Below are 15,057 nucleotides of genomic sequence, written 5' to 3' on the forward strand. Positions count from 1 at the left end.
TCAAAAATCCGCATTTGCCTGGCTTGGTCAAGCGTCCTGTTAAGTTTTCATTCCTCTTTGCCATGTTCAACTAGCATTGGTAGTTGGCACCTGGCCTGTTTTCTGCTCTCTATCCGATTCCGATCATTTTCTGTCGCCATTACTCATGTCTTGCGTTATCCACGGCATAGTTTGAACCTTCCCAGTCCTGCGCTGCCCGCCCGCAGTGGGCTCGCCTTGTGCCCTTCCCCTCCCTTCGCTCCCTGGCTCCGCCGTGCCGGTGTTCCAGCCGAGAGAGAGGGCTGTGCGGCACCCGACGGAGGTCGACTATTTTCGACCTGCCGGCCGGCCGCTCGGCGAGTCAGGCCGGGGAGGGCGAGGGGAGTGGAGGGAAGGAAGTCCGCGGATCCCCGGTCCCGGGCTGCTCACAGCCACGGATCGGGTCACGGGTGGATCGTGATGAGCCGTGACAGCGACTCAGGTCACAGGTCACGGTGGGCTGTCACAGACTGGCTGGGAAAGGGGGCAATTGGCTGCCATCACAGGTCAGAAGGGCGCAGAGAAGGCACCGTCGCTCACGCATATAACTCAGCTGAATACAGTTCCCTTCTCTTTAAATAACATTTGCTTTATTTAATAAAGCATTTATAATAGCCGATTTCACGACGGCCATCTGGTACACATTTAGTGCACATCTGGTACAGATTAGGTGCATATTTGGTCAAATTAGGTTCAGTGTGTCTCTTAGTAGCTATTAGCTAGGGTTACAGTAATTGTTTACATGCCTGCTTTGTCATATTATCGGAGAGTATCATCGATTAAAACACTGAAATAAATCCATAAAATAAAGATATTTGCTGTGAAAGAGATAAGGTGCAGATTTGGTCAAATTAGGTGCACTCGCCGGATAGCCCGTCGTGAAAACGGCTATTGTCTACTTGCTTAATTGAATAAATCGATTTCGCTGTCCATGGTGAAAGATACCAACATGGGCGGCAAAGTATGGGTGTATGTATAGCAATGTAGCAATATAGCGGCGATTGAAAATGCTATTTCAATAATCAACACTTAATAATCCTCTTAGTTTCTTTTACATGTTCTGTTACATGTTCGAAAATTAGAATGGAGCTTTGTTACCTAGTTGATAATGTTAGATAGATGTTCTTTAGGAATTTGCGGTTATTTCGTTCATCCTGCAGTAACTTCGCATTGGCTATGATCCCTTGACAGGTAACGGGCAACCTGAAACAGTACGACAAAATAATGTTGCTGCACGCACCATTTTATCGGGCCAGCCTGTCAGTCATGTCAGTAATGCGGACCTTTTTACAATTACCAGTTACCTGCTGAAACCGCTGTGGTCGAGGAATGGTCTAACGCAAAAACTGCACAACCGTACCGGCTCAGGCATTCTTAGAACTCCCTGTGAATCCCCTGGAACCAGGAATGTTGTCTGAAGTTGTTTTGAAGTCGATTCTCTACGGCTCAAGTCCTAGCTGGTCACGTGAATTGAGCTAGGTTTTGTTTATCCGTGAATCCGTTGAGCTTACTTCAAGGGTGATGCATAATCCAAACAATATCATTTTCTTTTGATCGCTGATCACCGTTTGATCTGCCGCTATTGGTATCTTCTAGTGGTGTCAATCGGAACTTGAATCTTCGGAATTCCGATTCTGTCCAATGTCCAATTCGGAATTCGGTTGGACAATGGCCGCAGGCTTTGGACAAATTTGGACAATCGCTTGCTACACCTCAACATTTTTAAAAAGTAGTCGTGTTTAACATTGATTGGCTATTAGAAAGCTCAGCTTTCGATATGATTAACACTTTTGAGCTTGTAACGGTACATGAAAAGCAAATTAGATAACAGTGTTGAGTGTAAACTATTGCGTAGGTGTCGGACACCTTTGGACAAATGGCTGGCTTGGACATTTTTGGACGGACAATCGACGTAAGCATTGGACATTGGACGGATTTTGGACATACGTTTTCTGAAATTGACACCACTAGTATCTTCATCTTTTTGTCTGATACCTACGGCCATTGATTTTTTTCCGGTCACCGTCAGCAGAAGATACGTACTGTAGTTACATGCAGACGCAGTAATGTCCGTTTCTAAGCCCTAAGCAGTGCGCTTACCAGTGCACCTAGTGGAAAGAAAAAAATGTCCTGATTTCATACCAGTATGGCGGAGTATGGTTCCAAGAATGATTTACATATGGTGCTACGATTTACATACGAAACGCTCCACTTAATTAAGTTTCAAACCCGTCCAGTCCGCTCGGTAACATTTTGAGCACTTGTAGTTCGTCGTTTGTTGAATCTGGTAGTATCCCTCATTTAGTCCCGCATGTCATCATTTAAAAACGGTTCACCGTGGCCAGCCTGACATTATACCTGTGCAGCAACGCACTTAATTTAGAAGCACCGTCTGCTGAATGAACTCTAAAATCGGGTTCGACTCTTGGGTAGGTTCAACTCTTGGATAGCTCGTTCTCAGTAGTGGAGCAGGGAGTTATTACTTAGTCATATGCCATTCGTGCATAACATTGTCTTATTTATTCAGGGGACATTCAGAGCCACCGTCACGTTGGCAGGTCTAATTACATTATGTGCTTACCTATTCCCTTAAGTTGTCCCTGTAACTCGGATCTATTCCTAAAACTCCTCCACGTCGGGCCCTCCCACTCGATCCGCGACTCCTGGTGGTTCGACTTGGATGCCGGCCACGGTTTATCTTTTCTGTAGACGTAACAAATGCCGGACGACGCTCGGCTTTCAGCGGGCACAAATACAGCGTCCGCCGGATGGGAAGGCGGCCCGGACTGGACGGCCGAGAGGGGATACAGCGGTGGTTGGGAGGCTGAAACTGCGTCAGCTCCTCGAAAGGCGCTACGATAGACAATAGGGAATTTTCTGTGGAGATATATCGTTGATGACGTTGATTTGTCAAGCATGGCCATAATGGTACGGACGGGAGAGAGGTACTATGGACAAACCTGTGAGCATGTTTACGCCGCCATCTATTTTAGTGATATGGGTCAGGCAGTGTTGGACTCAGCGGAAGCTTGGTAGATCCATCGGCTTGTCAGAGTTTAGGGAAGAGACTTATGCCAGGGTCAGCAAGAACGATCCTCGATTGACTGAATATCCTGTGGAACTGTAAGCTTGGCTGAGTTTGAGCGTGGAAGCTATATATGTAGATATTAATCGGATTATGACTCTAAATCACCTCCAGAAGTAACCAACCACCTCTGGCTAGTAGCCTTAACCTATTCCCGCTTTAGGGAATATTAGCGTTCCTCTGCTCTGCACCGAGTATTTCCGCCCCAGGGCGCGCGCTCTCCGACTCGACTGCACTACCGGAGCCGGCTCTCCGGACCGTCCCCCGGGACCCCTCGGCCGGGCGGCGAGCCCGACGCACTGCCCGAAAACACGGCCGGCTGCGACGGGGCAGATTGGTTTCGACTGTTGGGTGTTACGTAGAGGGGAGGTGGGGAGGAGGGGGAGTGGGAGCGCCTTGATCGGTGAACACTCGAGTGTGACGGGATGGTTTCCGGTCATTTTGTGAAAACTCGTTTTTTATTGTTCGACTTGAAGTCTGTAATTACTTGCAGTTTGTTTTCGCTCGTGTCAGATACTGGACTCTGTCTAAATGAGCGATTGCTCTCTCATCCAATTCATTTTCACCACGAGCTCGTTCAGTGCTTTTAGGTATTGAGTGCTAGCTCGTGTTACAGTGTGGAGTCGAGACCACTGAATAACAGGTTTGTCACCTGTCACGCAGAGACAGGTTCCCAGAAATAGTGCCACGAATCCGGGTAAGGCAATAAGCGTGCAATTATCTGCCGCAGCGATCTAATTACCAGTATAGCGCCTTTTGGGGCGACTAACGGAGCGAGCGAGAGGGTGAGCCTTGCACGTGCGAAATTTCGAGGGGGTACCTCCAACTGACTTGTGCACGGCACCCTACTAACCGGTCTCTAGCGATGTGCCAAATTTGAGCACAATCGGCCCAGCCGTTCTCGAGATCTGGAAGCGGCACCCTGCACGTGCGCACGTGCAAAATGGGTCCCAACTGACTTGTGCACGGCACCCTACAAACTGGTCCCTAACCGTGTACCAAATTTGAGCGCCATCGGTCCAGCCGTTTTCGAGATCTGGAAACGACCCCTGCACGTGCGCACGTGCAGCAGCACCCCAACTCTGGCACATGGATATGCAGTGCCTAGTGGGTGCCTACCTACATGCCAACTTTCAGCGCAATCGGCCAAGTAGTTACCGAGATATTGCAACAATTACAAAACTGACACCTCTTCGTTTTGCGCGTGGCACGTGCATAAGGGGTCACCCACATGCATCGGGAATAGTCCAATACTTGGTAGAAGGAATGAAGCTACCCTACAAAAATTACCCCGTGTAAATCGGTCAAGTGGTTGCTGAGATATAAGCCTCGCAAAAGCGTCCGCACGGCCGGCCGGCCGGCCGCTCATACTCAGAAATTTCTGTTAATCTAAGGAAAGACTACGCTCGCTTCGCTCGCTCCGTAATAACACATCTTCACGGCGGAGCTGTGAGGGAACTTTGTGCATATTGCTTACTCCTGCTGACGTAATGATCAAATTCAAACGAGGGTGGTATGCTTCAAAGCTATCTATATTCTACAAGTCACTGAAGGGTGTACTTGAACTTGGCCAGTTTGGCCTCAAAGGTAGGGATGTTGTCAGAATTGCATTATACAGGATTACGCCTGAATGAACGCATTATGTCTTCATGCGGCTGGGTTTATTTTAACCACTATCAGAAGTGAGCTGAGCAATGATCATGGTAACAACTAACAAGATCCTCAATAATTCCATTGACAGGATGCTTTATTGGTTTCATGAATCTGAGATCTTGCGTTATTCTCATGTGAGCTATACAAAACTAAATGGCTCCTAAACCAAATAGGATGCCGTTTCTTTGTGCGTGCCAGAAGGCAGCAAACAAATATGAGCGAGATATAAAGAACGTCTGAATGCACTGTGAATCATAGTTGAAATTACCTCGGAGCCTTATTGACATCCATTTGATATGATGAATGGAGCAACGGTAACATGGTAGTGGATAGCTCAACCAATATCAAATATAAGATTATCAGTAAGTGGATCCTCCATTCATACATACTGGCAGCCTGTCCACGTCGGTGCCTAATGCTCTGTCTACGTAGACGCGTGGATAACATATCTGTATAAATATATACCTCCCCGGTTATTGACTGCAAGAACGGCGCGTTCTTAGATCAGCAGACGGTCATGGTTGTCACACCGTCCCTCCGGGTGCTGCTCGCGTGTCCGTCCGTCTGTCCGTCGGTCTGTCTGTCTCTCTGCTGCCATCTCTACACTGTGTGATCGATACTTTATGCCGGCTGCGACCTAGTGGGTTACAGCCCACACACGACACTCGACCAAGTCTGTCGTTATTCTGACTGAGGGGATATGGATCTGATATGGGGGGTATGGCTCCTACTCTGATTTCACCGAGTTTGAATATGACTGAGTGAGGCCGTATTGAATGTGGAATATGGCATCACTTCCGCTCTTCTGGGAGCGGAAGTATTGGCAGATTTCCCAGGCGTGTCCGATGAACCGCGGAACTTCTTAGTGGTCAGATGCATTTGTTGTGTATAGCTTGTGAGGATATATACCTAAATGGGCTTCTGGCATAATGCAAAGTACATTATGATTGTATGTGAATTCAGCACGTAGAGCAGAGCAACAATTCAGTTGAAACCGGCGACGGGGGTGAATGTCTAGGTCAAACATTGATCCTGGTTTGACATCTGTGAATGGATTCCTGTATGCATTTTTAAATCCATGCTAATCGTTACCATTCTCATTCAAATTGTGCAAATATGACACAGTCGCCGTTTACATTTCACGATGACCATTGTATTCTGATTGTCTGCACGTGAATCCGTGTTCTGCGCCTAAATCACTAAATCACTGACCACCGCCCTTATTCTGTTACCCGTCAGGACCTGAGCTACAAGGACAAGCACTGGCATGAGGCGTGTTTCCTGTGCAACAAGTGCCGCATGTCGCTGGTGGACAAGCAGTTCGGCTCCAAGGCGGACAACATCTACTGCGGCCCCTGCTACGATGCCCAGTTCGCCACGCGCTGCGACGGATGCGGCGAGATCTTCCGTGCAGGTGAGTCCCACAGGGGACAGGGAGACAAAGTTTTTCGGCGGGGGCTGATAGCGAACTGGTACAGTGATCCTTGGGTGGGGTGGAAAGGGGCGTGGGTTAAATGGCTACTAAATAATGTGTGGCAAGTGCGAGGTTAATGGAATAAGTTCCACAGGGGATTCAAGTTTCTGAATGTTGTTCACTTATAGCCGCATGCATTTGCTAGGGCCCATAAGGATCTACATTCTCACTTTTCAGGCATATTTGACTCTTCGGTTCTGATGTTTACCAGTTACCACAGGTTACCGGAATTAGTTGTTTCCAGATTCAGACTTGTCTCGAGGGGCATGACCTTGCGCTAGCTCATCAGATATTGTATTCAGCCGACTTCCTGTTGTTCTGGTATTCCCTGATAATACATGTCTCGGTATTGTTGAAGGATTATTGTCCGGCAAGCGGATCCGTGCGACAGATTTTTGTAACAAATGAAACGCGGACACGGTTACATCGCTTCTTGATCCGGTTGCTCTTCTTAAGACTTAGTATCCAAGATACAATATAGGCACTGAATGTTTGACCCATGGATGCTAATGGAATATTTCTTTGGAGAGGCATTGCAATGTTTTTGCGCTGTCTGCGTGTCATTGCCTTCTTCATAATCTGCAGCAATAGCATTGCTTATGTAGAGTAGGTATATGTATTATGTAGTGTTTCTGATCATTCCTACACCACCATCCTGACCCCACTGAAGACATCACTAACCGCAGACCTGACCGTGGCTTAGAGTGTCACAGTGCCGAAAATCTGTCCTCGCGGCCGCACGGACCCCGGCATTAGCACCGGTCCATCTCAGTTCTCACTGTCACACCTGTGTAAAAACTGCGAGAACAGTTCACTGTCACCTGTGTAAAACTGCGAGAACAGTGCAGTTCCAGTAGACTGAGCCATGCCTGAACTTCAGCATAACCCCCGGAATCTCAGTCGCACTTCCCCGAAGTCGCATAATCCAACAGAACTTGCCTTGAGTGTTTTGTTTTACCTGCTTCATTAATCATCCCACATCATCCATTTGTCGGCTCTAGGATAGCGTGTTCTGCGTGGAGGACGAGTCGGCCATACGCTTGGGGAACGCCGTTTTTGGTCGGCACTGTAATTGTCGTTCAAACGGCAACCATCCAATCGTTATCGTAGATCCAATCGGACCAGACTAAATATCCAGCCAATGTCGGTCAGAATGGCAGACGGACCTGGCGCCTCTCGTACCGTATAAATAGCCTTGCCTGTGTTTGCCCGCCGGATGACACGGCGAAGTGAAGAGTCCTCCAGTGACCCTTGCTCGCGACGGATCCTCTTTTTGCTGTTTGCCTTGCTACTCCAGCGTTGGAATCACCTATTCCAGAGTAGGACCTGCTTACTCCAGCGTTGGACTCGTCTATCGCTTGCGGCCAGCTTTCCTCAGCTCACCCTCTATGTTTGTGCCACCGACCATGTTGTCCTCTCTGTGGCTGAGTCAGGTGTCACCTCCCGAGAAACGGGGTCGCCAAACCGCGCCGTCAGCGTCTGCCAGAGGTCGGCCTCTGCGTGACGTCACGGGACAGGGGCCCGTCGTGTCCGACAGCGCCGGCCGGATTAATGACCCGGGAATGTTTTAACGGTGTCCGCGGCATTTTGACGTGCGTGGTAATGACTGAGAGTTTTTTGGTCGCATTTGTGGCTGTCAGGCGAAGTGTTTTTGTTTTGTTTTTTTTGTTTTGTTGGGTTAGGCCCTTTCGGTCCACAAGACCATTGCAGAGCCGGAAGGATGATAGGAATTAGGGGGAGACATTGGTCTGGGCAGGCACCCTAGTGAGTCGCCGGGGCTGAGCCCGTCCAGAGGACAGGCCACCCAGCCCCAAGGCACTCACTGCACCCGGCTACGGGGTGCGCTCCCTCGGGAGCAGCGGTGCCGCTCCAAGGGAGCAGCCCGCATGAGATAAAGTTGCCTGTCCAGCCCGGAGGGGGTTGCGGCGTGGAGGAGAAGGATTTCAGTATCCTGAGGATAGAAGCACGGAACGGTGAAGTGTTTTATTCGTGAATGAGACTTGTCTTGGTAGCTGTATTTCTGTGGGCAGTAGTGGCGAGATGGCAGTTGAATCAGATATTTGCACGGAGACCTAGTACTCTCTCTCTCTCTCCCAGGTGACATTACTTGGCTGACAGTTTTGCTCGTGAAGATGGCGCTAGTGGCCTGATGGCGGTACCGTACCTTTCACCGCCCGGCAGATGGCGCCGGATCGTCCCCAGCTTCTCTGTTCGTCCACAGGCGGCGCTAGTGGTCCTGGCCCCGGCCAGTGAATGCCCCCTTTGACCGAGGCCTTCGGTGACGGTCCAAATGTTGACCGATCGCACATGACTGTGTATGCTGGAGCACAAACAAATGAGCTCATCCAGGGGTCCCTAGGGTGATCTGTCTGTACTTTGCATGAGTCAGCGGGAGTTCATACTCATCTTCCTGCCCAGACCAAACGTACCTTGACGATTAATGCAGAGGGTTTCCGATATAGCCATACTTAAGCCGCCTTATGTGGAGATGGATTGATAGTCACTTTACTTACGATATGCTGCTTCTTGTACTAGGACGATGATAAGCTAGGAGAAACAAGTTGGCAAGGGATGAAGTTATTTCTAGCCTTGTTTGAGATGATGCGGTTGTCGATTTCTACATGGCCCACTTAGTAGCACCTTAAGTGGTTGAATCGCTTCCGGCTCGGCTGGCTGAGAACCTTCTGAAACTGGAGTTTCCAGCTTCCCGGCGATGGCGGCGGCGGAGGCGGAGGCGGTGTTACTGTCGTCGCCGTCTGGCCGACTGTTGATGCCCGCAGTAAATATTGACGTCGGTGGCGGCTGCGGCGGCGCACGACGCACCTGAGTTCGCCGTACGCCGGTGTCTGTCACAGTCGGGACCCGGGCGGGACCTGGTGGGGAGCGGCTCCCAGGACAGGCCTGTGTGAGGCCGCCAGACAGCAGTGCATCCCCAGTGAGGGTGTGGAAACCAATACCCCGCCAGAAGTGTTAGTGTTTTTGTGATATTCAGCAGTGAACAGTGGGCTAAATGGAACAGCCAGACGATGGTAAGTTGTATAGTTCAGGAGCGATAGTATGTGGAGCGGCTGGGAAACGTTTCAACTTGTGCTTTAAAGGTCTGAATAGGTTGTGTTGTTTAAAGTGTTATCAGTTATGCGGGTGCGTCACGCCCTGCGCTGCTATAGCCTTGTTTCCACGCCTGTTGCGGCTTCATCTAATTCACATTTTCACTTTACTTCACTGAGGCGCGATTATGCCTCGTTCCTCGAGGCCACCTAGTGGGACTTGTCAGAACTACTGGTTTCACAGGTGTCGCCCTGGTGTGTTTGGTCGGTGGTCGACTGTCATTGCTGTTACTGGCACTACTATGTATACCTACCCTGTACCCATTTTAATCATAAACAGTCTTTCCTGGTGCTAGGTAGTAGGTATACAAAAGCATAATACTGCCGTTTCTCGAGTCCAATTTAGCCCCTTCATTATATGTGTTTCGAACTGTATTGCATTATTGCAGATGGAACACTGTCTTCGGAGTCTTCTCATTAATTATATTTCTATTGTTGGCTGTTGGCCGTATACCAATATTCAAGCATGTACATTGGCTAATGAGCAATAAGATCATAAATTATCAACGCTGCTAATCATCAACATTGTCACATCTGACAAGTCAAAGTTAAGCAGAATGTGATAATGATTGGGGATTGCTTCATTTTCAGCAACGTGAATATACATGAGTTAGAACGATAATAATATGGATGAAATGTGTCTACAGTAAAGGGGAATGAATAACGGACGGAATTGCGACTTTAAGGAATTTCACAGAGGTTTATTGTATATTCCAGACCATTGAACTACTGTGGTTTTCGGATCTCGTTAGTAGGATTTTTGCAGGGACTGCCTACCTCATCCCTGCCGAGGCATGTGCTTAATTCATTATTGAGGCAACTATTGAATAAGTGCAAGCTGCGTCAGTAAGTACGTTTTTCACCTTCCATTTGCTAATGCTGAATACCATATTGCCCCGCTGATGTCATCCGATGAAAATAGTAACCAGTGCGATTAGAATGACATGATAATCCTGACTCAGCCGCTCTCTGCTTCATGTAGCCGAACCCGGCTGGTGGGGAAGGGTCAGGTTGGCTCACCCCACCCTGCCCTGTCATCATAGAGGGCGGCGCGGGGCGGTCGCCGGTCCGCTCCCCACCAGAGGGCGGCGCACGCCGTGCCGCTCCCCACCAGAGGAGTGCGGTGGCGGCCCCGTTCCCAGACCCGCTATCAGGGAGGGGCTCTGCCCACTCCGGGCGCCTTATGGAGTCTGTGACCGGTACCGATCGGTTTCCCCGCTCCGTCGATGGTTTGGATACCGCCCATGCCCTTGCCGGCCACGGTGGGCAGGGCCGTGGGATGGATGATGACAGGAGGTAATAGCGTCAGACGTCGGTGTGCCCACGGAGAGGAGCAAAACGAATCGCTGGGAGAGGCAGGGATCCGTCACCGGAACCTCCCAACACGTCAGCTCCGATAGACTAGTGCTGCGCCGTGTACCAGACATCTTAATTTGATCCCGTAGAAAGGACGAAGTTCGGTGAAATTAACCCTCGCCGGCACAGGGGGGGGGTTGATGCAACCCCCCCCCCCTAAGGTTTTTCGCGAATAACTCGCGTAAAAAGCGGCCGATCGCGACGAAACTTTCAGTACCCTCGCATTGATCAATTTTACACCTATCCTGAAAATTTCATGACCCTGACCCCAATGACCTTTGACCTGTGACCTCTTTTATGTGACCATGTTTGGCCGAAATCGCGGTTCGGCGTATTTCGGCTCGCATTAGCCGCGCGTTTGCAAGCTTTTCGTGGTTTCAAACGTTCAAACATGTGATTTGATGTTGCTCCCATGCATTAGGGTGGGTGTCAAGGTCACCTGAAGGTCAGGTCAGGTCATTGACCTTTGGTGACCTCGGGTGACCTCGGTTCACTTTTTCGAGTTTTACATGTTTCTAGGCTAGTTTTTGGAGCTGAATTCGAATTTAGCAACCATTTGAACATTTACGAAGTAGTTTTGGTGCCTTCGTAACATGTTACGAAGCTGTCCGAGGCGGTTGACACGTATTACGAATACCCGTCACAACCCCTACCGGTTGACCTGACCTGACCTGGCCCGACCTGGTCTAAATGCTTAAAGACATCATCTATGATCGAAACTAACACGATATTCGTGATCAGCACCCCGGAAAACCACATAGCAGCCACACTTTACGACTTTCTAACAGGTCCCGATTTTCCCGGTTTTCGGGTCATTGACCTGACCTGGAAGGTCACCCGATGACCTAGGACCTTAAAATTGGGTATCATCGGCTTCCTCTCGTGACGGGCAACACGCTCGTTTTTTCCGCGAAGCTCTAGCTCGATCAGGGGCCAAACGCGAGGGGGGGGGTCGTACCAACCCTTGTGCCGTCGAAGGACTCAAAATGGCCTGTGCCGGCGAGGGTTAAGACGTCGGTACGTGCTAGAGAGCTCTACATCGGTCTGCTCGTCGGTTTAACGTCGGACAAGTTTCTTCGATGGTGCTATTGCCATGAGTTGTTGGGCTACAACTTCTCGGGAGAGGCTCGTTTTAGCCCACATAGATAGCTTAGACATCTTCAGTCGATCACAGGAATGCTATGAACATATCGGTAGTATGAAGGTTCAAGCTGCAAAGCATGCAAATGACACAAGGGGCGTATTCTGAATATCAGAGAAACCCTCCTTGGGACCTCACTCAAACTGTTCAGCGATTCTCTCGATCGGTGAGGGTGACCGGCGCGGGCCACTCTCCTCTGATCTGATGACCTCGTCAGTATGAGTCAGACTCCGACTCACTGGCCGCCATATTAGCGGTCGCTGGAGGACGGTACTCCTCCGGGAGGGTGGGCTTTGGAGGCGTATTTGACTCGACTGACCACTCGCCGCCGCCGCCGCGGTACGCCGGGCCTTCCGGCTCCTCCCGTGGCGTGCGGCGCAGAGGGTGTCGTGTGCGGAGGTCAGTGCGGTATATACGCTGATCGTGTCCATTCCAACAGGAAGTGGAGCGCTGTCTGACTATTCCAATTTGGCTGCGCACCGGAGCGTTTTACCGCTTCCAGTTGGCCGTTTTCCAGGGCGTTGTGTGATTTCCACACGGTCATTCGGCCGACCATTTCGACGGAATAATCACCCGGGAGTTTAACAAGCTCATGGTCGCTCGTTGGCCTATTTCGTTATGACGCGGTCCGTAGCTGCGTTCCGTACTCTCCCGCGCGGTATGCGCTCATCGGAAACCTGCATGGGCCCGGGTGTTAACGTCCGGCGCCCATCAAGGTCGCGGTGATTATGCTGTCGTGTCGCGGCGCCGCCGGCTGATGGTCCGGGCTCGTCGGCCGTGATTTAGAGGTCGGTTACGGCACGGTCCTGACGTCAGTCTGCAGGGACGCCGGCGTCCGTCACCGCACTGCGCTGCCCGGAATGGTCTCCGCCCATATAAGGTGGCGCCTTGTTAGACACGCGGCGTGCCGCTGCCAGAACCGTCCTGAGGACCGGTTTCCGCCGTGTACCCCGGCGTGGCCCGTGCCCGTGCCGATCATCCCTTGTGCGCGCTCTGGGGAGGGAGGTCTGAGGCACGATTCGTCATAACCATGTGGTGATCGCCCGGAATGGGAACCGCGCCGCCGCGCCCCGTATTAGCTGTCGCGTCAATATTCCTGACGCTGAATGACTTCATCGGTGGTCGAGCTGCGGCTGGTCCGCCGTCGTCTCTCGTAGATGGAGGGAGTGCCCGTCAAAGCCAGCGTGTAGATTGGGCTCTGTAATAGAGAGTGAAAGCTCCTCCGCTAACCGGTGTTTAATTTCTCGGTACCGACAGGCTTCGTTGTAATTGTGGTGCTCATTTCTCTGACAGTGACGTTTTCAGAGAGTCAGGGATTGAAGACTTGCGCTTGTTCCTCTGGCATTGCCAATTGAGCTTATTCAGTAAATAACTCTGGCAAATACCTTTTATGTCTGCGTAGGTGGTTTTCTAAATTTCTATGTCATTAACCATGGTGTCTGGATGTCACTGGTGCTTCTAAAACCAAATGTTATTCTGCTGACCTTTGTAGAAGATGTCAATGAGCTGTGCAACCACCACAGTGCTATGTTATCGGGAGAAGCCGCGATTTTTGTATCCGTTCACAATGCACATCCTGGTAAGGTTTTTGTTGGGGAAGGGGTTGACGCATAAGTTAGTGTAAGGCGGGTGTTGAGCCGGATCTTTGAGAAGTGTAGGTTGCAGTGAGACCCTCCAGCCGGTTGGCAGAGGATGGTGGATGTTGGAGAATGGACGGGGCGCGGTGGACGGTGGACGGTAGACGGTGGACAGCGGGCTGTGGAAAGTGTTATACCGGGGTAGGTGGACGGTGGACGGTGGACGGTGGACAGCGGGCTGTGGAAAGTGTTATACCGGGGTAGGTGGACGGTGGACGGTGGACGGTGTACAGCGGGCTGTGGAAAGTGTTATACCGGGGTAGGTGGACGGTGGATGGTAGATGGTGGAAAGGGGACGTTAGGAATAGGACGGTAGACGAAGCAAGAGTAAACAAATAAATCAGCAAGCGTGATAGAAAGTACACTTCCTGCCTTAGACCTCAGCTCTCTGCTGGTCGGCCGGACGGCGCGGCGGGGAGGTGGAGGTCCGCCGGGCGGGGGCGGGGGCGGGGGGCCGCCCGGACAGGTGGCTGGCCGGCCCGCTGGAGCGCCAAATATGGCCGTGGCAGGTATTGGCGGCGGGCGCGGCCGCTGCCGGCCTTTTGCGGAGGACGGCCGTCGAGCCAGTCAGCGCTGCCTCTGTCCCCCGCAGTGACGCAGGCCGCTTCCGAGCGGCGCAAAACCCGACGGCACGCATATCTAACAGCGATCGCCCACTGTGAACGCATCCTATACATAAGCGTCAAACGGGATGACAGTGGCGCGTCTTCGACTGCCGTCCTCGAGCATTGTGATGATTTAGTATACTTTTGTATGCGATGGAGTAGCTACACGACTTGTTTGTTGGTTATCTCCCAGCTGTTGGTATTTTTGACCGGCAAAAGGTCACGGTGGGTGGCTCTGTCGGCGCTGTTTTTATATATCGACGTCAGCATGGTTTGCCTGGCCCCAGTGACGTAAGGACCTGTTATTTACTGGCGAGGTGCGGTCATTCGGCCAGTTAACATCCGCACCACCCACTTAGAGCTCAATCTCGCTCGGCTGTTGTTTATAACCGGCTCGGTCGATTCCAAAAACCAACTAAATGTCACGCGATCTTCGCGCTCGCGCACCCATCCACGACATGAAGCGCTGCAGGTGAGGACTCTGCCCTGCCATCGTGCGCTGTTAGGTCTAACTAGTGATGTGAATCCCCCGTGACTCAATGAGTGACACTTGCGTGACACTCTGGCATTTCTATGACACGAAAACAGACCTGTGCTACCGTGTCGAGTGCGGCTTGTCTGCCGGTGCTCTGTCGGTGCTCTATATTGGTGCTCTAATGGTGCTCTAATGGTCCTCCATCACCGATCCGATTGAAGGATTGGCCGAATGTGCTGTTAGGGACGATAGTGTCAGAGTTGTCAGTAGTGTAGATAGTGTCAGAGCTGGTGTCAGAGATGTCAGAGGTGTCTGTGTGTGTCAGCGGTGTCAGTAGTGTCGGCACCTGTCGCGACCTCTGACATTCGACTATTGCATTAGCGCTCCGGGCCGGACCGGGCCGGGTCGGTGTGGGCTGAAAGCCGACCGGGCCGCCCATCAATCTGACGGGAACGGCTATTAGCGTGGATTTTCGACGGGCATCGTTTATCCGAGATGGAACATCC

At 51.2% G+C, this 15,057-nt stretch overlaps 1 protein-coding gene across 4 annotated transcripts in view; it reads left to right on the top strand.

Annotated features, from left to right (window-relative positions):
- LOC122378314 (four and a half LIM domains protein 2-like) overlaps positions 1-15,057 on the top strand; it is a 190,101-nt gene that overhangs the window by 157,240 nt on the left and 17,804 nt on the right. For all 4 annotated transcript variants that reach the window (XM_043359253.1, XM_043359252.1, XM_043359254.1 and 1 more), the window contains one exon: positions 5,996-6,170. In XM_043359253.1, coding sequence (XP_043215188.1) covers positions 5,996-6,170 — 175 coding nt within the window. The remainder of the gene's footprint in view (positions 1-5,995; positions 6,171-15,057) is intronic.

The sequence above is a fragment of the Amphibalanus amphitrite genome, unplaced genomic scaffold (assembly GCF_019059575.1).
Source record: "Amphibalanus amphitrite isolate SeventyFive unplaced genomic scaffold, NRLGWU_Aamphi_draft 000057F_arrow, whole genome shotgun sequence".
In the NCBI taxonomy this organism is placed as follows: Eukaryota; Metazoa; Arthropoda; class Thecostraca; order Balanomorpha; family Balanidae; genus Amphibalanus; species Amphibalanus amphitrite.